The 26,041-nt window shown below is 38.4% G+C and overlaps 1 protein-coding gene across 3 annotated transcripts in view; it reads right to left on the reverse strand.

Annotated features, from left to right (window-relative positions):
• The window catches only part of LOC149251709 (uncharacterized), a 122,985-nt gene that overhangs the window by 43,510 nt on the left and 53,434 nt on the right, over positions 1-26,041 (reverse strand). For all 3 annotated transcript variants that reach the window (XM_089459541.1, XM_089459540.1, XM_089459539.1), the window contains exons 5-6: positions 20,560-20,741; positions 20,190-20,458 (exon numbers count right to left, since the gene is read on the reverse strand). In XM_089459541.1, the coding sequence (XP_089315667.1) occupies positions 20,190-20,458; positions 20,560-20,741 (451 nt within the window). The remainder of the gene's footprint in view (positions 1-20,189; positions 20,459-20,559; positions 20,742-26,041) is intronic.

Consider the following 26,041-nt stretch of genomic DNA (forward strand, 5'->3'; position numbering starts at 1 on the left):
TAAGTGCAGTCTAGAGAAGTTGTATGGGGTATGAGTAATCAAATTTACACCTCTCACCCTCAACTTTCTACTATGACACACTTTGAGGGGTTAATAATGTGTTTTGGACCCTCAAAACCCACTTTTCTTAAGTTTAGTGGGAAATCTGGCAATTAATTAATGGGATGGCCTTGGGATGGTGCCCCACCTTAAGCCTTGAGGGGGTCTCCTGAAACAGGTTCCCCTTCACCCAAACCTTGAGCCTTGATGGGGGCCCTCCTTGACCTTCAACAACCTTGAGATGGGGTCTCCTAAAACGGTTCCCCTTCCTTGATCTTCGATCCTTCCATTGCCTCAACTCTTGATGGATTAAAATCGAGTGTGGGGTCATATGCCAAAGCCCAGGAAGGCTGATCGAAGGAACATCGGGACAGAGTTACACAGGAACCCACTTGGGGTTGAAACCGTCTTCCTAGCCCTCGGCCGCTACTGTTTGAGTGAGCTCAGAACCCACCCATAACAGCCTAAAGCTACCAACCCTAACGGGAAAAGCTAAATGCAAGATCGATCAGTTTGTGTGGCCTGCACCCCGGGCCTTACCCATGGATGGCTCGCCAGTGGCCTTAGCAGAGAACTCCTATACCAGGCTGGGATCAAACCCAGCTCAGCCCCTTCTTAACAAGAGTGGAATGATTTTGTCTCAAGCACAAATTCAGCTTCACATGAGTGGGAGTAGAACTCAACCACAAATCCTAGCTTCACAGAGTGGGAGTAATCCTCAGCCCCCACAAATGGTGTCAGGGCCTCAAGCTTTATGAGTTTTCCGGGGGCTCGTCATCACTCCAAAGATGTAAACGATCTTAACGATCCTTTGGGATCCAGCGTTTCAGTGGACTTTCCAGTCCACCACTAGGATTTTTCAGGGTGGGTTGGGTCTCGTTGAGCCCCAGGGCCAATTCACAACCATGTGAGGTAACATCAGGATGAGGTGAGGAATTTAGCATCCTAGAGGAGATGGCTAGTCAAACAGGATGTCGAGTATGGCATTCTGGCTAAGACCACATCACGAGGCTTCGTAGAGACCCGGAGCGTCCAAACGGAAACTGGCTAAGCAAACAGGAAACCGAATATGGGATACTGGCTCTGCTTACAGTTCCCTAACAGGAAATATTGGCAGACCTGGATCTCGAGGAATGTGATACAGGTCTAAAGCCAGGCACTCTGGGAAACGAGATACAGGCATAGTGGACACCTACCCAACGACGTATAGATACACCCGCTCCCCTCTTGGAGTTTCAAAGCCCCACCTCTAGGGAAATCCCTACTTGTGTGCACCGGCTAGCTAAGACTCCACCAACCTAAAATTAAAAGACTCACTCGACCTAAAAAATGAAAAGACTCAATCGACCTAAGGGATGGGGGGTATCATTTTTTTTTTCTTTTACCCTGAAGGTTGTCACTAGGGCGTATTGAGAAAAAAAAATCCACACATGCTAAATGTTGTGGAAATGAAGTGGAAAATTATGGGGAAGTTTAAGTGAAGTCCCAAGGTGATGTGGACTCCTAAAATCAAGGAAAGGACATGTGCTCAAATAAAAACGAATTTCTGGCATTAAATGAAAAAGTTGCTTGGAAATTCGAATTTGTGAAGTTAATGCACATTTGGGAGGATTTGGGATAATATTTGGTGGAGATTTTTGTGGGAAATTGTCCCCACATGGATTACCACCGATATACACTTGCCATTCCACCATAAAATTCGAATTTGGCACATAAGGAAAGAAGAAAATGATGTCCACTTGCCAGAATTCGATTTTTACACTTGGCATTGGAGCTCCATTCAACAAATTCGAATTTCTCTTTGGGATTGTTACCTCATACCACTTATTTAATCACTTCTACATTGGGATTGGCTCCAATGCCATTTGTCATTGTCATTCTTCATTGGGATTTGCTCCCAACTCTCTATATAATAGAGCCATGGGCTCTCACATTGTAATAAGATTGTTATTAGCTATTGTGCTTGTGGAAGCGTTGTTGCCTTGTACACTTTCAGAAATATCAATAAAAACTTTGGGGTTTCATTCATGAGGTGTTCCTCCTTTTCAAGTGTGATGAATTGTTGAGCATTGGTATAATTCCTTTTACCCGTGCTTTGATCTAATTTGTTTCCATATGCTCTTGTAGATTTGTTAATGTAGAGCTATCTTGCATTGACATTTGATTTAGAAGTATGCTCTAGGTATAGAATACTCTAGTTGGTTTTAAATAAATCTCTAGAGTTTTTTATCATTGTTTATTGCTAAATCTATATGGAACTAATTCTTGATTGAAGTTTTGTAGAGGGAACATCTTGTTGGGATTACAAAATCAAGCATGAGGGGAAGTCTTTGGAGAGACCAACCCACTCTTGATACATTCTTAAAGGAGCTCTCATTTGTTTTTTGAACCTTCATAGTCTTATCTTACAAAGTGGTTTTGCAGGGATTTCGACACATAGCTTGTACACAAGCCGAGAACTTCTAAATTTAAATCTCTTTTAAAAAACATTGTACTTCATTTCTTTCATTTGCTATCTAAGAGCTTGAATATGGCTAAGCAAAAACAAGAGTTTACTCACTCTTTAGCTTAGCCTTTTGTAAATTATAATTGTACATATACATTTTATCTTGCTGATTTTTCCATTAATACTTAACTTATTTTGCAGCCATTGTTTGGATTCTTTGCTAACTCTTGTGTGGCAAATTTTGAAGAGCAACTTCCCGCAACATCTAACAAGTGTTTGCAGGACATTTGGCAAGCGTTGAGGGTTCGATTTCCAAGGATGTCGTGAGCCCTTTTGAGGCTTATTTTGGCCAAGTCGAGTTCACTAGAGGGTTGCCCATTTTCCTCTTTAAGCTGTGGGCATTTGGAGGAAACTCACACCTTGTTTCCCTTGCATAAGTTTTGTGAGATCTTGTCACTACTTTCTCAAGAAAGGAGGTCTAGTGTCCAAGTTTCAAATAATTATTGTGAGGATTCTCCTTGAAGTATAGTTGAGAACTTTGAAGGGCTCTCTTCTCATTGTAATATTAATAAAAGATCTAGCTTGCTTGTGGGAGCTTGGGATTTCTCCCATGGTATCCTATCTCCCCATTTAGAGAGAGGCTTCTCTTGGGTGGATTGACATTTGCATGGTTTAAGCTTTCATACTTCATTCACTTACATGCATGCTTTAATTGGGAATTAACACAACTTCACTATCACATTTCGTTAAGTTAAAATTTGTTACAATTTCATTTGAGCTTTGCATTATCTATCTCATTGTTGCTTGAAGCTACAAGCTTACACTTTACTTTGGGCAATTCATCCTTTACATGCATGCATTTTATATTCTTAACAAACTTTGATTCGTTTCCATTTATCATTGTAAATTGTTTCATGAGCACTTGAATACATGCTTCAATTTTATGCTACATTGTTATCTTGAATATTGGAGCAATTTATTGTCATTGTCTATTTGAAACAAATTTTACTTTCAAGCAAATTACTTGTATCATTTTAATTCATTGATGAAACACATGCAACACTTTTAAGCTAATTTTATTCCTCCAGTTGAAGTTATAATTGCAACTTATGTTGAACACTATTTCACTCTCAAGCATTGCATATCAATCTCTTTGAAGCATTTGCATGTATCATTATTTTAATTTGAGGAATTAACACAATTTGCATTTCATCTAGGCATTTTAGTGTAGGAAGGCCCCAAGCCTCATTAAAATTTTACCTCCAACATAACTTGGTTGAGGTAAACATCTTAGGGATCCTCTACTCCTCTATTGACTTCTCACTGTGAGATCCATATCATTGGGCGAGCGTGAGGTCTGAGGATTGAAGAGTTAAATTGTAATCTTGTTGTAGAGCTAATTAATAAAATTAACCAAGAGCACTTTCCATTACATTTACTTTACTTGTCTCTTGATGGTTTGAGTTTTCATATGCAAAGTCTATTCCAAAAGCAAGCATTGTAATCATTTCAAACAAGTGTTTTCTTTTCATGTTTCGAGTCTAATTGCATATTGATGTCTTGGTTTAGCACTTCCTTTCTTTTACATTTCCAAGTTAATTACTAATTTTTGTGTTTTGGCAAGATATGTTTCACATGTTTTGATTTATAAAGTTGATTATCTCAAAAGCATTTTATATCTTACATATCTTGTGCTAACAATTCTTATTTACATTTCAGGGTGACTTTGTTTTCTCTTTTGAGAGCATTGCATTTTACTTTGAGCAAATATATTTTTAAATTGTTCAGCAAATTCCTTATAAGGCACTGGTTTTATGGTCTTTAATCATATTAATGATTGGCATTGTTATTTCAAGTTGCTCACTTCATATTTGCTCATAAATCTTTAAAAGTAATCCATTTTCACTATGACACTCTCCTAGAAACTCACATCTTTTAACTTAACTTTTCATTAGGGACCACCCCCCTTAGTTAACCTAGGAGATAGCTCAAACGGAGAGACTCAGAATTAGTGTGACAGCCCCTTCTCTGAGTTCTCTGCCACCAACCACACCTTGTGGGGTTGAAGGTTTTTCTCACTAACTTGTAGGTAGGTGTAGGCGGCAGGGTCAACACTCCCTATGCGTTTACTCAAATTTTGAGTGGAAACACTCGTTGGATGCAGAATTTGATTCCTCATCCAAGGAGTACCCATGTTGCATACTTTTGATGGACCCTGCTACACGAAACATGAGACATACATGAAAATCGTGATTGCAATCACGTTTTTTTTATGTATTTCTCATTTTTCGTGTAGCAGGGTCCATCAAAAGTATGCAACATGGGTACTCATTGGATGAGGAAATAAATTTTGCATCCAGCAAGTACTCCCACTCGAAATTTGAGTAAAACAATCGGGAGATGAGTTGAAAAAATAGTTTTATTATTTTATTATTTTTTAATCTTTTTACTTTTTTACTCCAAAAATGGTGAATCATCCCCCATGGTTGACATCATCATCTTGAATCCTATTGGTTCTTATGAAGTTTATTTTAGTTGTACATTTTTCTTAGGAGGCCCATTTTAGACCTCAAAATTCCCCTAATTCCAGCAGCTATTGCAACTGTTTCTTCACCTCACTTGCTTCTATAACAAACTGCCTGTATAGCCCAATATTTGGCAAGGGGGAGTCTAGTAATAATTGGATCTCGTGCTCCACTTTTCTCTTAGGGGTAACCCTTTAGGCTCTCGGAACACATCTTCGTATGCTTGTAACAACTCCTCCAATTGTTGTTTTTGTTTCTTAGTACACCCCTCTAGGGATGCCTTGCCTCTTATTGACTCTTATACAGACTGACTTTCTCTTAAAAACAATAGAACATACTTCTTGCTAGAACTGATCAATTCCTTGACTTGGTTGGCACTTATCAGTGAAATTTTTTACTTGCCTTTGTGCACATTGATGATGAATGATTTTCCATCCTTGAAGAATCGGGACTCAGTACTAGTTAGCTCTCCTCATGAATATTGCATCACGCATGTACATGTATGGACTCCCAAACAGACTCAACATACATCAAGGGGAACCACATCCAGCTCTAATTCATCAATAAAATCAGCACTGATAGCAAATCTAATTTTACACTGTTTTGTCACCTTTAGTTCTGCATCTTTATGTACCCATCCCAGTGGATATGGTTTTGGATGATCACGAACTTCCAACCCCAACTTCTTGACCAGATCTGCTGCAATAAGATTCGCCTGCGATCTTGAGTCAAACAAAGCATCAATCTTCGTCTTCTTGACCTGTATCTTTACATGGAAGAGTTTGGTCATTTCTTTCTCTTCCTGTTGTTGAAGTCTACTCAAATTCACCTCTTTCTCCACTGATGTACAGACGATCTTCTCATCCATGTCTGAGTTGCTTTCAACTTGGTTGCTCGAATCAGTATCCATGAGATTCTTCTTCTTATTATCTTTCTTCTTGTTCTTCGAGTTTACCTCTGGATGCAACTTCCAACACTTTTCCTCTGTATGGCCATCAATGTTGCAGTGGTTGCTAGGATCTTTGCATTGGTGTCTTGTGGCTGCCGTCTTTCTATCTTTTCCCCCTTTTTGCTTCTTCTTCCCCTCCTTAGAAGCTTCTTGTTGCTCCTTCTGCTTCGATCCACTTGATTGCGCTCTTTTCAGGCCTATGTTCTCTAGGTACTATGCCTGTACACAAGCCTCGTCCACCGATTTGGGCTTGAACAACATCACTTGCTCACGTAGATGGCGATGCAGACCCCCCAAATACTTGAGGAGTGCATTTGGGTTCTTTGGAGAGATACCCAACATTGTAGCCATCTTTCTGAATTTTGTGGTGTACTCCTGCACGCTTTGGCGCGGATTTTGCCTGAAGTAATTCCACCGGATCCACTGGTCCTCCACATTCCCGATGGGATAAAACTGTGACTTAATGAGGGTTTTGAAATCCTCCCACTTAGTCACTGGAGGTTCTTCCTCCAACCTCAGGGTTTCTGTGTGGCTCTCCCACCAAGTCAGTGCATGGCCCTCTAATTCCAGCCATGTGAATGAGATCTTCTGCACTTCCCCAATTTGATGGACACTGAAATAGATTTCCAGTTGCTACAACCAGTGGTTCATCTTCAGAGCGTTGATCTCACCATGGTACAGCTTGATATCGACTTTTGATTCCACTTTAAATAGGGATTGATTCACAGCACTCGAACTGGATTGATCTTTTCCAGGTAACATGTAATTTGTTTTTGGTGTCTGACCTCTTGGAAAAGTTTGGATATGTGTGCAGGATCAAGGAAAGGAGAGTTGTGAAGGATGTCACAACTATGTACCTTGTGATCCAGAGCAATCACTGTTGAAGGAAAGTGAAGACATATGAGCTTATGAAGGAAGCCCCAGATGTAAAGCCAAGGAGGATACTTTCCGGGAAAGAAGGAATGACATGACGGAGGAAAGTGATGGATGGTTGAACCCTACATGTGAAGAAATTGATGAGATTGAAGTCTTGGATCATCAGTCAACTAGAAGACCCTATAAAGCATTGATGATAGAGTCCTTGGGTAAGAGGAATCTTTGGGAGGTTCCTATGAGTAAAGGAAATCGAACAAGTTTCTAAGTGAAGAGAAACTTGGAACTCGTCTCTAATTAAGAGGGAGAGTTAGACACAACATTCTTTTCTTCAGTTTGGAAGAAAGAATGGAAGATTGTGTAATCATTTGACATTCGACACTCTTTAAGGATGTGGTAGGGCATCCAAGACAAGAGTGGGAAAGAGGACCGATATTCTTGAGGGTTGGGAACCCGAGATGAGAACAGTCCTAGTAGGGCATACTCGAAGAACACCCGGATGGGTATGACCCTAAGAGAGACAATGATGATGTGTGTCTATCAGTCATTGGTCTTGCCAACATTGTGCTTTGATCTAAGAAAGAGATGGAGTTGATAGTCAAGGCCTTGCTAAATGGAAACAATGTTGGTTGAAATGATGCTATAACAGATGAATTGCAAATCCGATTCCTCTAATGAGAAATTCTTTTGATTGAGAATGACCAAGTACCATTATGAATACTTACCTAGTTAAGAGGGAGTGTTGAAGAAAGTGTAACTAGGTTCGGTCTCCATAATGACATGATCTTTGTAATTGATGTAATAAATTATTTTTGTAATCTTGCTACATCTATTTCATGAGCAAGAAGTGTAATTAGGTCAAAGACTTCTTCTTGATGTCTTTAGGATTTTTATTTATATGTCAAAGAGTCATGTCATGTATTAAGAAGCTTGGTATGAGCCTATGTGCAATGTATTCTAGCCTACAAGATGTGTAGCAGCCCTCCAAAGACCAAGCATAATCCTCCAGAAGTCTGCAAGCGAAAACAAGGATGAATTCTTCATGTCGGCTTCAATATTGAATTAAATATGTAAATGAAAGTCACATTGGCTCAGTGGATTAGTCATGATGGTTCATAAGGTCATGTCTGCTTATTATATGTGCACAAACCACTATAAATACCCCGTTGAGGTATCCGCAAATGACAAGCAAGGAACTCGCATTCTCCTCTGAAATTTCGATGGGTATGGGTTGCAGGAAGGCATGGTACAGGTTTCGGATGGGCTACAGGCCTAATACCTTGTATGGATGCTGGCAGAACCAACCTCGGACATTCCCCTGCTCCTAGATTGGCATGATTTCGGACAAGGTGTCATCGCAGGCAGACAATAATTCAAATGGACAGTAAGTCGCAGCCTTGTTGGTAGTAAACCCTTCTTTGTGGTCTCGATGATAGGTGCATATCTCGGATAGAAAAAGCATATAGGACTTCGGATGAATACACAATACCGACATGAGTTCTGGGCTAGATATTTTCTCGGCATGGTTATGACAATCTTGACATGGAGTCTTACTGTCTTGATACAACTAGGCTTACTGTATACAGATCTATCTCCTAACAATCTGAATATGTGTTTCAATGACATCACAACAACATTGATGGTCTCGGCATCTATGTGTATCTATGCTCCTACCTCCTCGCATACCCTAAGCAGACCTCAAATGCAATACTAAACATGGTTACAGTATTGGTGAAGATAGATACATGGCCCTAATCTCTGTGACCTTCACTATTTCGGTGCAATGAGAGGAAGCAATACAACGGTCTCTTCAAAACAAGGAGGAACATAACCATAGCATATGCACAATAAGAAGGAACAGTGATAAGGATCATCACAGTCCCAGTATGATCTCATCACAATCATGATCCGAGCCTTGGAGGTTATATGAAGACAAGAAATCTCTGTGACATAATGAAGAGGTAATCATGAATATCTCAGTAATGCAACAGTAATGGATTTAATGATGCAACAATCATGATAATCTCAGCAGTGTTCGAGAAAGAGGATTGATGTCTTGGTCTTGGAGAGGCAGATTGTGTCAAGGGTCCTGGTCTTGGTATTCGTCAATGGAATCTCTATAAGAAGAATTTTACGTGGGCTTTCCTCTCCAAGAAGGAGAGATTTTGGCCCTGGCATAAAGCCAAACATTCGTGTTCTTGTCTCTTTTGTTTTTGGTAGAAGTTTGATGAAGTGAAATCACACACTAATAATAATGAAAGATCAAGCTAATATAAATTGCTTAAAATACTTCACAAATTGTTATCATCCATTAGAAGAATTATTGTAATCTATGAATGCCTTAGATTCTTCAACATGGTATCAAAGGGAGGGTTCAGCAATCAAGGAAAGGGGCAGAAAAGAGGCATTCAGAGGTCCAGGCATCAAAGGATCTATAATCAAAGAACAAGACCCAGATTCAAGAAGCAATTTGCAACATCAAGTCTACAACAAAGGGTTTGAAAAACAACAGTCAAAGGATGAAGCATTCATGGCAATGACTTTGGTGACTCCCACAGTCTTGATCTATACCACAATGATCTCAATCATTTCTCGATGGCATGATCTCAACATACCAATGATTGAATTACTTCTATAAAGAGAATAGTCTTGACAACTCGAATTGTCAAAAGCTTGATGCTCAAGGGCATACAGAATCAGATCACTGCAACATAGTAATGGGTCTCACTACATTTCAGTAATAAGTTGTATGGACAGATGTAGAATGAAGGTGTTCGTTGACACAACCATGATAACTCTATCTAATGAGTCTCTCTACATCATGGCTAGCAACCTCAAGTCGATGTTGCAAGGATCAGATGTTCAAAAGGCTTGAAGATAAGCTTCAGCAAGGATCCTATCCGAAGGAAGCATTAATGCATCTACCTCAACAATTTCCAACATGATCAAGGTGAAGATCTCATCTTCACCTATCAAGTAAGTATCCTTTTATTCTATAATCAAGTTTGGTTTATTGACTTCATCATTGCAAGAAGATCTATGGGTTAGATAGGTCATCAAAAGTTCTTGCAGTAGGATTGACAGAATCCTTATGAAGAAGTGAAGTCAATACATCAAGGTCTCCTTTAAAGTCATGAGAACTCGTAAGGTTCTATAAACTAAGGAAGGAGATACATGAAATGCTAGAGGATATACTATCTAAAATGCAATAAAGAAGAATGAAGAAATATCTTCATGAGATCTCAGATACGAGATCTGGGAAAAATGATGAGAAAACAATCATCATTGATATTGATATTGATAAGCAAGGTAACAGATGTCCATGAACAAGAATGTTACCTCGATCAACAGTCTGTGGTCTCTATGTCAGAGAGAGAAAGGCAAGTTGATAGGACACAAATAGGTGCAGATAAGTATAGGAAGGTTGACAAGACAGAATAGTACTATGGAAGAGGAACTCATATCGCTGGAAAGGGTGGAGGAAGCTAAAGAAAGATTAGAGAAAGAGGGAATAATAGATCTCCATTATGAATGAGATGGTGTCCCTCTCAAAACGATCCAATCAGAAGTCCCTGTAGATATGATCATAGTAAGAAGATGCACCCGGGCATCATGGAAACAAGAGCTCGTATGGAATCATGAAGAACATAGCTCTTGGGAATCTCGTTGTACATTAAAGGAAAAAAAAGAAGTCATCTAGGTCAGAGGAAACATTTGCCAGATGGGGACATACTAGATCCTGAAGGATCTCTGATAGAAACTTTAGCGGAGGATCTCCTAGTCTGGGAAGGCAGCAAATGTTTCATCAGGATTTCCAACTTATGGAAATCATGAGACAAAGGACTGATGACATGATGAAGCAGATCAAGGGATTGAAGATCCGTTCAATCAAGGAAGTTGCTGAAAGATACCTAAAGGAGAAATGAGGTATGTATGATTGTATTTGTATTTGCATTTGATATTGTAATGTCATGATATATGGTTGCAGATAAAATGGATCAAGCATGATCAAAAGGGAAAGGATCTCCTCCTCTGAAAGGATGCAGAAAGACATAAGTCTAACTAGATGAAATCAACATAATATGTCCTCATATGAAGTATGAGGTAGTTGACTACAATTGAAGAACTCTAAGAGCTCTTGGGAATGAAAGATGTGAGGACAGAAGAGATCGTGAAGTATGCAACCTTGATGAAGGCAATCAACATCCAGAAGATCAGGAAGAGTTGACTAGGAAATCTCCCAGAATGATGTGAAGACTCTGATGGAACTCCGAAAAGATGAAGACCTTCACAACAGATATCGTTGGGAGATGTGTCAACATGTATGCAGGATGTTGATACCCACAAAGAAGATGTCACTGAAAAAAGCCATCACCAAAAGGTAATATGTAATTTTTTTTTGGTGTCTGACCTCTTGGAAAACTCTGGGTATGTGTGCAGGATCAAGGAAAGGAGAGTTGTGAAGGATGTTATAACTATGTACCTTGTGATCTAGAGCAATCACTGTTGAAGGAAAGTGAAGACAAATGAGCTTATGAAGGAAGCCCCAGATGTAAAGCCAAGGAGGATACTTTCCGGGAAAGAAGGAATGACATGACGGAGGAAAGTGCTGGATGGTTGAACCCTACATGTGAAGGAGTTGATGACATCGAAGTCTTGGATCATCAGTCAACTAGAAGACCCTATGGATATGGGCTGCAGGATGGCATGGTACAGGTTTCGGATGGGCTATAGGCCTAATACCTTGTATGGATGCTGGCAGAACCAACCTCGGACATTCCCCTGCTCCTAGATTGGCATGATTTCGGACAAGGTGTCATCACACGCAAACAATAATTCAAATGGACAGTAAGCCGCAACCTTTATGGTAGTAAACCCTTCTCTATGGTCTTGATGATAGGTGCAGATCTTGGATAGAAAAAAGCATATAGGACTTCGGATGAATACACAGTACTAACATGAGTTCTGGGCTAGATATATTCTCGGCATGGTTATGACAATCTCGACATGGAGTCTTACTGTCTTGATTCATCTAGGCTTACTATATAGGGATCTATCTCCTAGCAATCTGAATATGTGTTTCAGTGACATCGCAACAGCATTGATGGTCTCGGCATCTATGTGTATCTATGCTCCTACCTCCTCGCCTGTGTTGCACAGGTACCCGCACCCGGGGGTGGGGTTCTCAAACCCGTCCCGGGTTCCCGCACCCAAGTACCGGATTCGGGTACGGGTTCTTCCCAAACGAACCCAGAAGAACCGGGTTCTTCCATGAAGAACCGGGTTCTTCAAAAAAAAAAAATTGGGTTCTTTTCCTTTAACGGGTTCTTGGGTTCTTGGGTTCTTCGGGTGCTTGGGTTCTTCGGGTTCTTCGGGTTCTTCGGGTTGGGTTCTTTGGGTTCTTTGGGTTCTTCATAAAAAAAACTATATTAAAAATTTAATTTTCAAATAATTTTTTTTTATTGAAATTTAAAAAATAACTTATAACAAAGGTAAAACTTATAACAAAACCTAAAAAACCCTAAATCAATTCTTGTAAATCAATTTGGAACAGTGTTGCGGGGGAGCGCCCCCCCCCCCCCTCGCTCCCGCTCCCGATCCGCGCTCCGGGCGGGAGCGGGTCGGGAGCGCGCTCCCTAAAAAAAATTTCGCTCCCTGCCTTTTCGGGAGCGTTTTCGGGAGCGTTTTGCCTTTTTTGCATTTTTTTTTTTGTAGTAATGTTCGAAATGCAATTTTTTTTGAAAGAAACAAATAGTTTTTGAGTGGGGCAACTTAATGATCAAGTCTAGGCCCTAGTATTGATATGCTATTCATGGTAATGTTAAATTCTTAAAGTAAAAGTGACATTTTCTTTAATTTTCATTTTCATCCTTTTACTTAAATTTTTAACATTACCATGAAATGACTCAGGATGTTTGAGAGTGGTTTCGTCCTCATTGGATTTCATATGGAGAAAGTAGAATTTTAGATTTCATTCAAAATCCAGCAGACTTATCAGTTTTTCAGGATTTCAGGATTGGGGGATTGCAATATTTCTATTGAATTTTGTCATGTATTAGGGTATGGAACTCATATTTAATCAAGAGTACCAATCCCTCTATGTACCTTGATGTTAGTGACATTGGTTGTCGAACTCCTCTATCATGACCCTTCTAAAAATGTACGCATCACTCAAACAAAATCTTGACTTGACATGCTATGCTTTTTCTATCTTATGTTAATGCTTAGAGGGTGATATTAATGACAAAGATCCCTATACAGATACAAAGGTAATGACAAAGATACCTCTGGATATTAATGCTTGGAGGGTGATATTAATGACAAAGATCCTGATTTTGCAACAAGACTAAAAAATTAGACATTTCTCGTGGTGGCAAGAGGCCCAAGCATAAGAAATAGATAATAGATTTACTTCTCTTCTCTAGTTTCTAGTAGCTTTTATAACTATTGACTCTTTCATATTTATTATGATATTTTTTTAAACAATATATGACAATTTAAGTTTGAAGTTGGCAATTATAACTCATTAGTAATGAATTATGAATATGATGCTTCATGAAAGTTGAAAGTTGTTTCATTTCGTTTCATTTTATAACATTTCATTTCATGTTAGATATTATTTGTTGTAATGGTTACACTTAGCTTACAAGTACAACTTTGGTGATCAATGATGATAAATGTTATATATTGAATTTTGAAAGCTTGAAACTTTAAGATTGATGAATCATGAGACTCAATATGTTGTATGTTACTATGTTACTAACTTGCGGACGTGGTTGATGAAGATTATAACTTCTAGATGATTGTTGTTATATGGTTCAATCTATGCTTTTTTATGTTTTTTTATATCTAATTCATCATTCTACATGTTTTTGTTGACATATATGTATCAAAAATTAAAAAATATAAAAAATATATATATTTTTAAAAAATCGCTCCGGGAGCTTCTGAAAATGGTCGCTCCCGCTCCCGCTCCCAAGTAACATTGATTTGGAATGAAACATTCTTCCACGGTCCTTACCATCAAAACCTGTGTTGCACGGGTACCCGCACCCGGTTTTTTAAGTTTTTTAAAAGTCTTGTTTTTTAAGAATTCTTGTAAATCAATTTGGAATGAAACATTCATTCCCGATCCAAATAACCATCAAATTATAAACTGTAAATGCACACATACAGGTTCAGACATTTTCGGTAAAATAGAAAGTAGGATTGAGACCAGCCATAAGCTGTAATCAGCTGATGCTGTTAAATGGCGAAGGGCTATTTTGGACAATGGCTAAATTAAGTATCAAAATCTGCCAATTTCTCACAGCATTCTGATAACATCATGTTAAGGTTAAAACTAGGAAAATATGCCTAAATCATATATGGTCTCTACAGACTTGTACACCAAGTAATCTCTAAAAGCTGCAAAGATGTTTTATGTTTAGATAATTAATATTCAGGCAGAGCTTCGCACCCAAAGACAAACTATCCCTCGAGCCATCAGATGGCTGCTGTGCATTTTATTGGGAAACAAAGACTAATAAGCGTGTTTTGTGGAAGGGTAACGCTGCCACTGTTTTTGGGATTGCTTTACCACAGAGCACACCATGCATGGGGCAGGTGGATGATTAGACATCAAGAAAATTCTAGACCACTATCAGGTTGAGAAGAATCTCCTATGAAAAAATTGTGTTTTTATATGGGAGAGAATAAACATTCAAAGCAAAGTTACAAGCTCAAGCTCCAGCCAGAATGAGCAATTTCAATAAGGAGAGAAGCTGTCTTGAAATTAGAGCAGGAGGCAGAAATGCTAACACTCCTTGGTTGTGTAGGAGGAAGGGTCTGTACGACCACAGCCTGATTCATTGATAGGCATCCTTGCAAATGAACCTAAGCTGCATAGTTATTTTAAAGCCTGTTTGTGACAAAATCTGTCCCAAGTTTCACCAAAATAGCTGAGTCTAGCATTTATCCTAGTATGTATTTTGAATTTTCAGTTTTAGTAGTAGCCTTGAGCTTTCTCACATAGTTGTCACAGTGTCATGGTTACACGGAAAAGACTCAAAAGAACAGTTTTTTGGTGATAAATTTTGAAATTTCAATGTCAATGTTGAATGTTCAATGATGTGCATGTTTAAATGATTATCATTAAAGTTTTCTTGTTTAAAGTTGAAAAAATATACAAATTGAACTTTCATATATATTATTAATTATAAATTTATAATTTGTAAAATATAATTATTAAAATTTAATATTATTATATTACCCGACGAACCCACGCACCCTGTTTCCAAAAATGTCGTCCCCGTCCCCGTCCCCGTCCCTGCACCCACGTTTCCTGGCAACATAGCTCCTCGCATACCCGAAGCAGACCTCAAATGCAATACTAAACGTGGTTACAGTATTGGTGAAGATAGATACGTAGCCCTAATCTCTATGACCTTCACTATTTCGATGCAATGAGAGGAAGCAATATAACGGTCTCTTCAAAACAAGGAGGAACAAAACCATAGCATATGCACAATAAGAAGAACAGTGATAAGGATCATCATAGTCCCGGTATGATCTCATCACAATCATGATCCGAGCCTTGGAGGTTATATGAAGACAAGAAATCTCTGTCACATAATGAAGGTAATCATGAATATCTCAGTAATGCAACAATAATGGATTTAATGATGCAGCAATCATGATGATCTCAACACTGTTTCAGAAAGAGGATTGATGTCTAGGTCATGGAGAGGCAAATTGTGCCAAGGGTCCTAGTCTTGGTATTCGTCAATGGAATCTCTATAAGAAGAATTTTACGTGGCTTTTCCTCTCCAAGAGAGAGAGGTTTTGGCCCTGGCATAAAGCCAAAAATTCGTGTTCTTGTCTCTTTTGTTTTTGGTAGCAGTTTGATGAAGTGAAATCACACACTAATAATAATGAAAGATTAAGCTAATATAAATTGTTTAAAATACTTCACAAATTGTTATCATGCATTAGAAGAATTATTGTAATCTCTGAATGCCCTAGATTCTTCAACACTATGTGTCTTCCCAATCTCCCGACCCCCCTTCTGATTTTTTCTCTACATTCAAACCCCCGTCTTCTCCAAATATCCCCAACTTATTCCTTAGGGCTGCCATGAGGAGGTTTACATTTCGGTTTATATCCGCAACTTGTTGTTTGAGCCGCGAAAACCTCACCTATGCTGGATCATAAGGTTCGTTTATAGATTCGTCGCCCATGATTAGGGTTTTACAATTTTCAGCGTCGTCGATCTAGATCCCTGCAATCTCCACAAAATACCCAAAGAAACCCACTTTGATTCCAAATGATCTGTAAACTGCCATGGATATTCCACTAGACAGTTCGTCACATCAGATCTGATAATATTATATTAAAAATCTAAGATTCTACACTATTACAGTTTTATTTAATTTCTAGATCTGTAAATTTTATTGTAATTAGTGCATGCATGTAAAAGTAAATCAAGCAGAAAAGTAAAGAACGAAAAAATAAGCTCACACACACATAAGACACAAGATATGCTCTCTGAGAAACCCTTTTAGGAGAAAACCCCAATGGAAGGTGAGGTCGCTTCGCTCTCTTTCTCTGTCTGGAAATATGGTTGTAGATACAAAGAAGTAATGCCTCTGGCCTGTGGGCTGCTACAGTGCACAAATCCTTTCTGTGTGCTCTACCTCATATCTCTCCTGGCTATCTTTGCTCAGCTATGGAACAAAATGATCTCTAAAGAATGGAATGCCTTTTCTTCCTAGTGGCCCGGTTATAACACAGCCTGATAGCCCACTAGTGATTAAGTTTGACTACATCAACTCTTAACTAGAGTTACAAAATAGACTCTTCTAGAGTCTTTTACATCATAAACACGTGGCTAGCCCCTTTTCAATGAATAATGAGGGCTGACGAGGCATCCTCCCAAACTATAGGTGTGAAAACAGGAAGATCAACTTCTGAGTGGCATAACTTTTGCATACGGACTCCGATTGAGGTGCTTCTGTGCCGTTGAAAAGGTCTTTGTGTGTAAAATAGCATGAAAAGGTGCAGTGCTAAAGCAGCAAAGTTTTACCCCCAAAAAATGTCGTTTGATGCCTCAAAACACTCCCGGAAGGTTTCAAACCTCATTTTGCCAAACTAGGTCCCACTAGTAAAAACAGTCCCGTGAGCTTATTCCTCCACTCTTTTCCACTCCAAATGCATTGAGATGGATGACAAACAATATAATGATCCAATTCCGATCAAAGTGCATCCACTGATTTCAAGAAAACTGGACCATTCAAGGAAGACACCATGAAGTTGATGAGTGGGTGTCGTGCTAGATCTGTCCATCCATCAGAAACATTACTAACCCCATATGTTGGCCATGCTGATTTAATAGGCTCAAGCATTTTGTCCACCTCTTTCTTTGACTTCGTCAACAATTTGGTTCTAAGCTTCTCTGACCCAGGAGGCACATACCTTGATGGAGCCCCTTGAGTTAGAACTCGACACATCTCAATAAATAAAAGTGAGCATGCAATATTAAAGGATTTGAAGTTCTGATAGAAAAAATGCAATGGTGAGATCAAACTCAACCCGTTTCTCTTTCTGAAAAATCTTGTACATTGGACCAAGTGTCATTGCCTTTCTTTTTGCTGCTTTTCCCCCACTAGAACTCTCAAATGGAATTTGTTGTTGCTTTTCCTCAAGAATGGAAGGGGGTCTTCATTCTTTTTTTAAGATGTCACAACCACCTTTGCCATACCAACATTGACCTCTTTTTCCACTTCCTTCCTCTTAGCTAAAGACACTTGTGTACATGCTGCAATTCCACAACTTGGTAGAGAAAACAAATGAACTTTCACACAGTAATATATACTCATGAAATGACTTATGCAATAGTTGCATTTCCAAGCAACATTGCCTCCTCCCTTCATCTTGTTGTTTGGCCCTTGCTCTCTTTGACACATTTCCACAAGGGATACTTGTTATCTTGAGGCTGTTGTCTTCCCTCAACATTTGAAGTTGTTGTTGTAGCCCCACTTGCAATAGAGGGAACACTTGCAAACCCTGATGAAATTGGAAGAAGAGAGGCATCTCCAATGGGGACATTCTTCCCCTTCCTTTTGCCGTCCCTGCTGCCCTTGATTGAGCCATGAACGCTGTAAAAGATAAAGAAAAAATGCACAAGTTTGTAAAACAAATGAACATGCAAACCGCTGTAATAAAAATGCAAAAAAATAGAGAAAAAAATGCATATACCCATTGCTTGAATCGCCTCCAAAATGCTCCCACACCCTTTTCTCTTCGCTCTAACAAACCCACAGCAAACCCACAACGAGAGAGAATGACTTTGGTGAAGTTAGAATGGGCCAAATCGCCCTTTTATGGTCGCACGGAGGTCAAAAAGGCGGGACATGTGTCTTGGAATCAGGACACGATCGGGACAAGCTCAGACATGATCTGCAGGACACTTGTCCCATCAAATCATGTCTAACTCACCCGATTCGGGACACGTGAGCCCTGGGCAACGAATCCGGTTTCTTAGTTGTAAATATTGTCAGTTATGCATTTGAGAAAACCAAGAGACCTTGGAATTGGAATCCCAAGAGTCTCTCCACTCATGTACAAATTCATGATATGGCTAATGCAATAGACAAGTTAATTCTGAGTTACCCACATGGCCTAATAGTTTCAAAATAACCATCTTTGGCTTTCTTGCTTTCACGGAGCATGGGGACAAACACCAATATTTTTGAATGAGTAATAATAGAATGGTTTAAACTTCTCAAAAATAAAATCTTCAGAAAACAAATTACTTCCAAAGCCTGTTTCTGAAAAGTTTATGGAGCATTCGTCAAAAAACAATACCTCCACTGGTAGCTGGGAGGTCTAATTCCCCTCCACCTGGGTTCTATTCTCCAGAGACATGTTAGCCTATGTGGCAAAAATTTGAACAAGTTGAAAATCCTAAAGAGTAATTCCTATAAGCCCAAATGGGCAGGAAAATTTGAATATATTGATACTAAGGTGAATATTGGCATCCGTTGTGATTTGATCCTGGGTCTTGCTCAGGACAGTCCTCTGAAGTTACCGATTCACCAGTTACCATGAGAAAAAAATTTGGAGCATTCTAGGCTAGCCTGTTTCTGAAAAGTTTACAGAGCATTCTAGGTTTTCTTTGCTAGACGGTAGAAACGATTCAGTATAATAATATTTCTTAGAAATAATATTCCAAAGATTTAAGAAAAATCTCTGTTTTAAATTGAACACCCAAGTCTCTGTCTTACCTTTATGGAAAAAATAGGGCAATTTCTCTTCTGTGTATAATTACTTATGCTTGTCACAAAATTCTCAAAAACCCTGAAACCCAGTTGTTGGTGTGCTGGTTAGGGACATGTCTGCCCTAGCATATATCTGTGTTATCACTTCTATACTTGTGTCCTCAATTTTCACAAACAAGACAATATATTCAGATATGGGATATCTGGATTTCACTGTCGGAATCCCCTTGTCAGGGATTCTCACATTCTGCATGTATGATATTTCTAAGAAATCATCCTTCTGTGCTTTCTTCAGGGACATCTCTTCTCTAATTTACCCAAATATGTGATCCCAATTTCTGATTTATCAGAGCAAGCATTTCTTCTATGGCAGCCATGTTCATGTTCTTTGCAGTGTGTACTAGGCTGTGACTTCTCCTCTGCATCTGGTTTGGTTGCCTCTGCCTGTGCTGGTATGTGGTTTACAAGCATGGCAAGAAGTTATTTGATATGGTTGGCTAAGGTAACACTTCTAAGTTCTTGCAACCATGCTTCAATTTTAATCCACTAAATCTGGGGTGGCTCACCAGCTACTGGAGACTCTTCTCCTTTATATATCTGGTATGGCATTTTTGTTCTGCTCAGTGCTCAGATTTTTCATCTATGTGCATTATTCTTTTATTTATTTTATATGAATACTTCCTCCTGGTTATAGTGGACTATGGATACTTGTCCGAAACACTGATTAAGTACTCTTAATTCTGTAAATACTAAAAATTTAATCAAATATTTACACCTTGCCTTATGAAACCTTGCACTGATCTAACACTGGACCCTATAGCCAAAGCACCAAGACTAGTCTGTACAACACAATAAGCTTCTTGTACATTGTTCTTTATCCGGTATATTTTTATGGATAACAATATTACTCCATGTTTTATAGATCATCAATGGGAGGTACATTTTTTTCACAAATACAAGCAACTTAGACGCTGACACGCCCTTCTAACACATGGTAAGTAATCAAATCACCACTTTTTTCTTGCTTCGAAGCCAAATTTTAATAGAACCTTCTCTAATTAAACTGTACAGCCACAATGAAGCAGTGAGAAATCTCTTACTTTTGGAGGTTGATGAGGATCTAGATGGATTTAGACGCTCTTCTCTTGGCACAGCAGTCTCATTAGATAGTTTCCTCTTGTGTACAAAGTAAAACACAGCAGCTGTCTCCTTCTCCACATAAGAAACTTGAAATCCCAAAGACAAAAGAAAATGATAATTTTTCTTTGCATATGCAATGATTGAGCCCATTCCAAGCAACAATATAGGTGATGCGAGAAGAAAATTTGGTAATTGTTTCAGCTGGAAATATCGTAAGAAGCCAACTTCCCTGTGGCAAAAGAAAACAAAGCAATTTGTGATTTCGATAATTATGGCAATATTCCAATCAACTAACTCAGCTAGAATTTGACAATTCAAGCTCCAACCTACCAGTAATGACTTTGAATAGAGCCATATAGATAAGGTACTCTTGCATTGCACCAAGATCTGCTTCCTTTGAATGATGCCTCTCCAAAACAAATATTTAAGTATCCATAAAGTTGAAATATAAAAAATGGGACAAAAACACAAACTGAACGTAGACAAGCAACGATAAGAACCTGCAATGCTAACTACAAAACAAAACACATTATTTAGACTTGGGCTCTCCATAAGAAAGATTATCCAATTTCTAAGAACCTTGTAATCCTTGTTATCGATGATTAGGAATTAGCAAAAACAATCAACAGGATAAAGTAGGAGGAAACGGAACAAAATTACTAGCCTAATTCTTTAAAGTGTTGCAAACATCACGATATATGGCAATGTGCGTAAGCCGGTGATAATATCACCTTAAAAATTGCAAATTTTTCTGCCAATAAAATACATGATAATTTCTGAAAAAACGTCAGTGAGTTGATGGAACTTGAAAGTATCACTGACACTGTAGACAGTCTACCTTATAACTGGAAATTTGATTTATTTTATCTCATTTTCAAAACAGAGTGAAGGCGTTTGAGAGCAAAGGAGGTCTCCACCATTTTTCTTTGAGCCAAGGGCCAGAAATAGTGTGTTTTCATATGCTATCAACAGTTTATTGTGAAGTGGGAATTTATTCCCATCAGCTGTTTCTGTCTTTGCAGGTGTGTAACAATTTCAACATGTTCCTTTTGGTTTTTTAAATGAGATTATTGATAGGTTTTGCAATGTCCATCAGGTTTTCTCTTTATGTCAAGTTTTAGCGCGAGCTCTACTACTTATTTAGATCTGTTTTCTTTTATCTGCAACATTTTTATATTTTGAATCTTCATTTCCAATTCTTTTTTCCCCAGGCTTAATCATTGCTATATAAAAATGCTGAAAGATTTGGACCCTGTGTGGGAAGGAAATGATAAGGGGCATCAGCTGGTCCATCTTGCACAAATGTTGGGGCATGAAATGGGAATTTGTCTAGCTACAATCCCAGAAATCATTCATATTGCCAATAAATCACTTCAGGATATGTTTAAAAAGAGATATGAGAGGGAAGCTGTGAGAATTCAGCATGCAGCAGGAGGAGTTGCAAGATCATGCGGGAAAAAAGGAGAGTTTTTCCTCAGCCTCACCTTCCAAAATTCCCTCAATGACCACATTTTTTTCATTCCAGGAAACACAGCTGGTGCACAACCTTCTTCGGTCAATGGTTAAAAAAAAGAAGCGGACAAGCTTGCAGCTAAATGTTGTTGAAGAATGTAACTAGGTTTGGTCTTAATAAATTGTACTTGGGTCAAGATGTAATATTTGTCAAAAGAAAAACAAAAAGAATTTTTATTATTATTGAATTGACTTGTTAAAAGCATGGGTTTCATGCTTGGGTAAATTGTTATTGGTCTAGCCTCCATTATAGGCTTTAGGACTGTTTATTTAGGTCAAAATCAATTTGTTGATTGGTCAAAGACTCCTCCATCAAGTTTCCTATCAGCTTCAGATAGATTATCATCAAGTCGGCTACATTCAAGTGAAATCATGTCAGCCTAACCTAAAATGGAGACACAACTGCTCAAGAAAGCCTGTTGGCCTATTGCGCATGGAGACAACTATATATATGAGGGTAAGGTCTTCGCATTATACGAATCACAGAAGTTTCGGTGCAATCTCAGAAGAAGTTTCGGTGTCATTACAGTGAGAAGTTCAGATTACAGAGCTCAGATTTCAAAGAGGAATTTCGGTGAATTTCAGAGATGGTTTGGTGTCACTACAGGAGCTCGGATTAGGCACAAGAATGATTCAGTGCTACTACAGTAACCACAGTTCGGTGCTATTACAAGATGATTTAGGTGCAGTGACAAGATCTAGATGCTGTCACAGTGAAGATGGTTTCATTGCTGCTACAATGACAAGGTCTAGGTGCAGTGAAGGAGGTTTCGGTGCTGCCAAAGTGACAAGGTCTGACAGTGAGATGGTTTTGTTGATATCACAGTGATAAGGACTCGGTACTCTCACAGTTACAAGGATGACTTGATGGAGGATATCTTGAGTCTCGATTGTAAGGGTCTTGGTCGTCTCATCTTGAATCTACGGAAGGAATAATTTTGACTGGGTTTTCCCCAAGAGTGGGGTTTTGCCCTGGCAGCATGCCTACATCTTGTGTTTTCTTCTATTTGTTACTTGGCATTAGTATTGATGATAAGAAAAGATAATTAAAAGGATCTAATAATAATAATGAAAACATCACAAGTAAATGTCATAATAAGAGAAATCATTTAACTGCCACTCTATGGATTTCCCAACATGGTATCAGAGCTATGGTCATGGTCAAAGAAAGTTTGAAGACCACTTATACAATATTTGAAGTATTCTCAGAGAAAGGTTCTGTGTATTGAAGATCAAGTCAGCGTAAGGAGGGTATACCTCACTCCATAGAAATTGGGTCAGTCAAGTCTCAGAATAGTCACAATACAATAAAGATGTGACTTCACTATACTTTGCTGAGAAAACTTTAGTGGAATTAAGTGATAAAACCTCACATTCTACACAGAAGAACAAGCTTGAACTATCTCTGAAATAAGTTCGGTATACTCTTGTTGCACTCACAGTAAATCTCGAATCAGTTTGGTAAATGCGGATTGAGGTGCAATCGTTGTTTTGGTCTTGGTGTAATCACTGTAACACAGTTTCGGTGCAATCACTGTTTCGATACCACCACAGTGAAAAGATTTCGGTGTAATCACAGTATGAAGGATTCGGTGCCACCACAATGTGAAGGGTTCGGTATCAACACAGTAAGAAGGTCTTGGTGCCACCACAGAAATGAAGTCTCAGTGATATTACAATGATAAGGTCAAAGCAGTGAAAAATATTGTCTTCCACTCGTTGAAGGGATGGAACTTGGTACAGCTGCCTATGGAGATCTATCAAGTACAAGCACAAGGAACCAGCTCAAGAAAATCAAGTATTGATGCATATACAAGTATAACAAGTCTAATAAAATCAGAGGTATGTAATTTACAACGTGCGTATGTTCATAAGTGTTTGAATTTCTATTATCTCTAATGGTTCATATAATCCTTGTTTCTAACTAGTCTAGGATAAGAGTGTACTCTCTAGATAACATATTAAAACCTTAATCATCTTCTTCACGGGATTACAAGTAATCTAGGATTCCAAGCAAAAGTCCTTGATTAAAAGAAGGAATAACCTTTCATAGGACTCCATCCTCCATGGTTATGTAGGAGATCTAATTTGAGAAATTAAATCATATTCCTGGTATCACATGTTTTTCTTGTAAGTATGTAAACACAAGGTATAAAAGATCTTGGCTTAGTACAAAGAAGACACTTCAAGGAATCCTTCCAAGGTCTGTTGGAAAACATCTGCTATATCCTCAAGGAGTATGGAAGAAGGTCTCCCAAGACAAGGTTTGTCAAGGAACAAAGGTATGCCTTAAACTACAAAACATTGATTTCTTTATAATAAATGTTTATTCATTTGATAATCTATTACTAGCATCGTTATGTCTAGCTGTATTGAATCACAATGATTCTTGTTTTGGGTAATTCATCACTTGATAAATCTACCCTCCTCATATTCTTAATTGATTTTATAGAACCCTAGACAGGTTCTCTGAAAAACCCTAACTTAAGGGTATGCTAATATGTGAAACCCTAGCCTGCTTAGGGTTATTGGGAAATAGTATTTGAAGTCATGTTTGGGGTTTTGGTATGATCATGAACACCCTAACTTGTTAGGGTTGAAATGGTGTTGTCTGAAATCCAGAACCTTTGAAGTTCTGGTAAAGTAGAGGGTTTGCTATGTTATGAACTAAAACCCTATATCCTTAGCGTTTATTTAGGTCTATAAGCAAAAACCTTGTTATGTATTTAAAGTCCTAGAAATGAAATCCTAGGTATGTGTTCATTTATTGAAACCCTAGCTTGGTCTAGGTCGGTATATGTCTAATATATTAATGATGTCTGACATATGATGTGCTTATGCATGATAATGAATTCTTGGATATGAGTGTTGATCTAATTATCGATGGTCATCAGTCCTAGGGTTTGGAAACAAGCCCTAGTCAAAGTTTGATGTTCTAGGATGATGTTGTTTGGTAAATCTAGGGTTTTGTAGCTAAACCATTGTAGTAGTTAAATTATCTAATACGAGTGAAGTAACAATTTGAAATCCATGAATTTATATAGTGATTGTTGAGATTGTGTAAATGTGAAATCTAGGGTGTACATCTAACCCTAGTAGAAGTTATTCATGTTGTAAATCCATAATTGATTTTTAGAGATCATGTATGAAATCTAGGGTTTACATAAAATCCTAGTGAGAAATCTAACATATGAACTTTGAAAGTTGTTAGATATATTAATTTGATTTGTTTCTAGGGTTTTCTATATGAAAGATCGTGTCATGTCATTAAAAGAATGTTGAAACCTTAGATATAATAAGTTTGATATCTTGATGAGTTGTGGATATGATTTAGGGTTTGTAACAAAACCTGGGCAAGAAGTTGAAATATTAAAGTATAGTCTCTTGATGATTATGTTTGTAAAGTCTAAAGCTTTCATTATTATAAGATTTTGATATGGCTACTTCATGCTTCTATAGTTTTGGTTGTACTTGCTATCTAAGTTGTGCAGGTACACAAGATGGTGACGATGATCGAAAGAAAAGTTGATGTGATAAGTATGATGTGAATTGTAACCACGAAAGATTCTTCGATGTCGAAAAGAAGAAGTTGATCTGCCTAGGTTAAGAGGGAGCCCGGATAAAAGAGATCTCCCTAAGATTAAGAGGGAGCCTGGATATAGTAAAGCTTCTTGGTTGAAAAGAAGGGCATAACATAGTTGATTAGAGAATGCATTTTGAAGGATATGTTGTTGCATGTGAAGGAAAGTGTATGATTCAAGAATCTTCTGTCAAAGATTCAGTTAGTAACCCTACTGTGTTGAAAAGCAACATCAAGACCCTGGAGGTTTGTATTTGATTATGTACATGTGAAAATATATGATTGATTGGGGTTGTGTTTGCACAAGTAAATCTCTCGAAGGTTTTGATAGCATGTTGATTATCGATCAGTTTGATTGAGAGAGATTTGTTGTCCTTGATATGATGGATAAAGGAATGTTGAGGCTTTGTGAGTGAAGCATTGCCTGGGAGGACATTAGGTCGGCAGTTTGTGTTGATTTCTAGGTCCCAAAGTTGGAAAGGTTGTGTTGACTATACAACTCTAATTTCGGATACACACCTGGATCCCTTGGGTTGATGGTTAGCAAGTAAGTCTGATGGTACCTAGAGAGGCTGAAAGCTTGTGTCCATCTTAGTCCCACTCGAATAGATTGCCCTAGTCATAAATCTAGTCTATGGCATTGCAGTGCCTAAATTGTTGAGAGACCAATGGATAGATTACCCTAGTAAGGAATCTAGTCCATGGCATTGCGATGCCTAA

This window comes from Pinus tabuliformis, chromosome 7, assembly GCF_031772625.1.
Source record: "Pinus tabuliformis cultivar Carrire ecotype Pingquan chromosome 7, CPIR1, whole genome shotgun sequence".
NCBI lineage: Eukaryota > Viridiplantae > Streptophyta > Pinopsida > Pinales > Pinaceae > Pinus > Pinus tabuliformis.